This window comes from Leptodactylus fuscus, chromosome 5, assembly GCF_031893055.1.
Source record: "Leptodactylus fuscus isolate aLepFus1 chromosome 5, aLepFus1.hap2, whole genome shotgun sequence".
In the NCBI taxonomy this organism is placed as follows: domain Eukaryota; kingdom Metazoa; phylum Chordata; class Amphibia; order Anura; family Leptodactylidae; genus Leptodactylus; species Leptodactylus fuscus.
Genome location: NC_134269.1, coordinates 26,878,479 through 26,881,849, shown reverse-complemented (window position 1 = coordinate 26,881,849; position 3,371 = coordinate 26,878,479). Strand labels below are relative to the sequence as shown.

The 3,371-nt window shown below is 40.1% G+C and overlaps 1 protein-coding gene across 1 annotated transcript; it reads right to left on the bottom strand.

Annotated features, from left to right (window-relative positions):
- Nucleotides 1-626: 626 nt before the first annotated feature.
- On the bottom strand, nucleotides 627-1,592 carry LOC142202722 (olfactory receptor 1G1-like). Its single transcript, XM_075272998.1, has one exon. The coding sequence runs from the start codon at nucleotides 1,590-1,592 to the stop codon at nucleotides 627-629; it is 966 nt and encodes a 321-aa protein (XP_075129099.1).
- Between the last annotated feature and the right edge of the window lie 1,779 nt (nucleotides 1,593-3,371).

The following is a 3,371-nucleotide window of genomic DNA, read 5'->3' as shown; positions in this document are numbered from 1 at the left end:
ATGAGTTCTCTCGCAGCACTGGGGGCGGGCCCCAGCGCTCAAACAGCACTGAGGGCGTCCCCAATTCTGCGCGCAAACTCTTCAGCGCCAGCACCATCTTCTTCAGGAACCGGCCTCTACACATCGTCTTCTGGCCTGGCTTTCAATCTTCTACGCATGCACAATCGGCTTTGACCCTGGCAGAGCCAACTGCACCTGTGCGCGACCATTTTTTTTTTGTGGCTGCTTACACGATCTCTTGTAGTAAGTGGCCACAAAAAAATGGCCACGCGCAGGTGCAGTCGTTTCTGCCAGGGGTGGCGCCGATTACGCATGCATAGAAGATTTAAAGCCAGGCTAGAAGATGACATGTAGAGGCCGGTTCCTGAATAAGATGGAGGCAGTGCTGGAGAGTTCTCTGGCAGTATTGGGGATTAACCCAGTGCTGTTTGAGCGCTGGGGCCCACCCCCAGTACTGCGAGAGAACTCATTTGCATACCGGCGGAAAATTGAATATCTACCAAACGGTGGCAAGGAGAAGACATCTAAAGGTAGGAGAATATTAGCCTTTCTTAAGGCTATTCCTACGTGATAGAAAAAAAAAGGGATTCGAAAGATAGGATCCCTTTAAGCTTAGGTCTAAGCAGCTAGAACCTCAACATCTGATTTCTTAATATTACAATGGCTTCCCAAACCTGTTTATTTCTCAGACTGTAGACCAGAGGATTCAACATTGGAACTAGAACTAAGTAAAGCACTGACAGCAATGTGTCCAGTTCCTTAGAATTTTCTGAGTCTGTCTTCATATACACGAACATACTTGGTCCATAGAATAATATAACAGTGATGAGGTGGGAGGTGCAGCTGGAGAAAGCTTTCATACGTCCTGCCGAGGAGCGGATCTTCAATATGGTGGAGAAGATAAAGACATAAGAGAGAAAAGTTGGTGTAAATTGTACGAGGATGATGACACAAAGTTCAGAGAGCATGAAGACTTTCCGGCTTTCAATGTCACTAGTAGAAAGTACAATCACTGAATTCAGGTCACAGAAGAAATTATTGATATCATGTGAAGAACAGAACTGGAGAACAGATGTAAGTAGTGTATGTAATAGAGAATTTAAAGCGCCAAGTAACCAACAGGAGGCCGCCATTACAATGTAGACTGTCTTTGTCATTATCATGTGATATTGTAAGGGCTTACATATGGCCACATAGCGGTCATAGGCCATTGATGTGAGAATCAAAACTTCACCACCAATGCATAAGACATAGAAATATAACTGAGTCATACAACAACTAAAACAGATTCTGTGATCCTGAGTCATCATGATAAGCAGTAGTTTAGGGACACAGTTAGAAGTGGATGTGATATCTACAATGGCGAGGTTACACAAGAAGAAATACATTGGGGTGTGTAATTTTGGTACCAAACATACAAGAGAAAATATTGTCAAGTTTCCCAATATAGTAATCAAATAAATAACCAAAATTCCAAAAGAGAACTCAAGTTGGCCCGATAGAGACATTGAGAAGGCGATAATGTAAAAGTCAGGATTGGAGCTTCCATTTGGACAGTCATTCATGTTGTCTTCATGGAGATTTAACGCCATTGAATCTCATTGAGCAATTCAAACAATATCCATAAATCCGCAGTCTTCAAAAGTACTGGAAGTGTAGGACAATTTTGAGTTTGTGAGCTCTAGGGTGATATACTGAGTCAGTCATTGAACTATGACAAGAGAAAATTTGGCTCCGTGAACTAATTGGATAAGAAACCAGAAGAAAGAACATATGAGTAAATAGCGCAGAGAAAAATGTACATATGTGTATCAATAAAACAAATGGGTTATCAGATTACGACAACCTCCGTCCATATATCCTTTCAGGGTGGTCTGGCCGACCAGTGTATCAGAGGAAAGTCCAGTGGGCCCATGATCTGCAACAGTAATGGTCTTACACACATTTGAAGGTTAATATATATATATATATATATATATATATATATATATATATATATATATATATATCCACAGTAGAATTGGATCCAGTACATTGGCCAATGTACAGTGATGTTTGAAAGTTTAAAAAACAAAAAACTTGAGAATCTTCAGTAGTTGATACCTTTATTAATGACTAACTCATAATGATGACAAATTACGTTTCAAAGCTCTGTTCTTCTTTCTCAAGTAAATTAAAAAATAAATTTAATAAATAAAAATGTAAAAATAAATTTAAGAATAAATTCACATCGCCATACAATTAGAGAACAAAGAATGGACCTTCCCATGCCAAAACATTTCTGTAATGAAGATCATAATATCACCGATGACAATGAGGGAATTTTAAATCAAGGAAAGAGCAACGGATTTATGAGTATAAGTTTATGACCCTGCTTCAAACACTGGAGAAAGGGACGAATGTGTCACATGGGTTCATGGCATCCTACAGAAATCACTGAACTGAGATGGCCATAAAGACACTCTGTGAACTGATAAGAACCTGGGCACTGTGGAATTGTTTACTTGTATATACTAATAACCCTCTTTCCCCCTTCCCTCCTAAAATTCTATTCCCAGTGTTCTTTTATACATAAATATACATCCTTCAGAAATTGTTTTTAAATTTACTTGAGAAAGAAGCAGAGAGCTTTGAAACGTTGTAATCTGTCATCATTATCAGTTAGCCATTAAAAAAGGTATCAACTACTGAATACTCTCAAGTTTTTTGTTTTTTATATTTCCTACCTATCCACTGGCTAACATAGTACAAAAACAAACATTTTCCTTATACTTGTTTGAAAGTTTGTGAACCCTTTAGAATTTTCTAAATTTGTGCATAAATTTGACCCAACCTACATCAGATTTTCCTAAAAGTCCTAAAAATAGATAGAGAACCAAATAAAGCAAAATAACCAATATGGTTATTAACCACTTGGTTATTCATTTTTAGAAGATAATAGAGATGAGTGAACAGTAAAATGTCTGAGGTTCGATATTCGTTTCGAGTAGCCCCTCAATATTTGACTACTCGAATCGAATATCGAACCCTATTGTAGTCTATGGGGGGAAAATGCTCGTTTCAGGGGTAGGCAATGTTCGATCAAATTATACTTACCAAGTCCACGAGTGAGGGTCGGGCTGGATCCTCCGAGAAGTCTTCTCCTTGCAGCGTCCCCGCGGCATCTTCCGGCTGTTCATTCACTCTGCCAGGCATCGGGCCTGGGCAGAGCCAACTGCGCATGCCCGCACTACAAGCACTACAAGCGGACATGCACAGTCGGCTCTGTCCAGGCCCGATGCCTGGCAGAGTGAATGAAGAGCCGGAAGACGCCACGGGGAAGCTGCACGGAGAAGACTTCTAAAGGTAGAAGAAGAACCAGCATTGATTGG

Bases quoted from the DNA above. Each gene is read 5' to 3' on its own strand.
- LOC142202722 (XM_075272998.1), bottom strand. From the start codon at position 1,592: ATGGCGTTAAATCTCCATGAAGACAACATGAATGACTGTCCAAATGGA.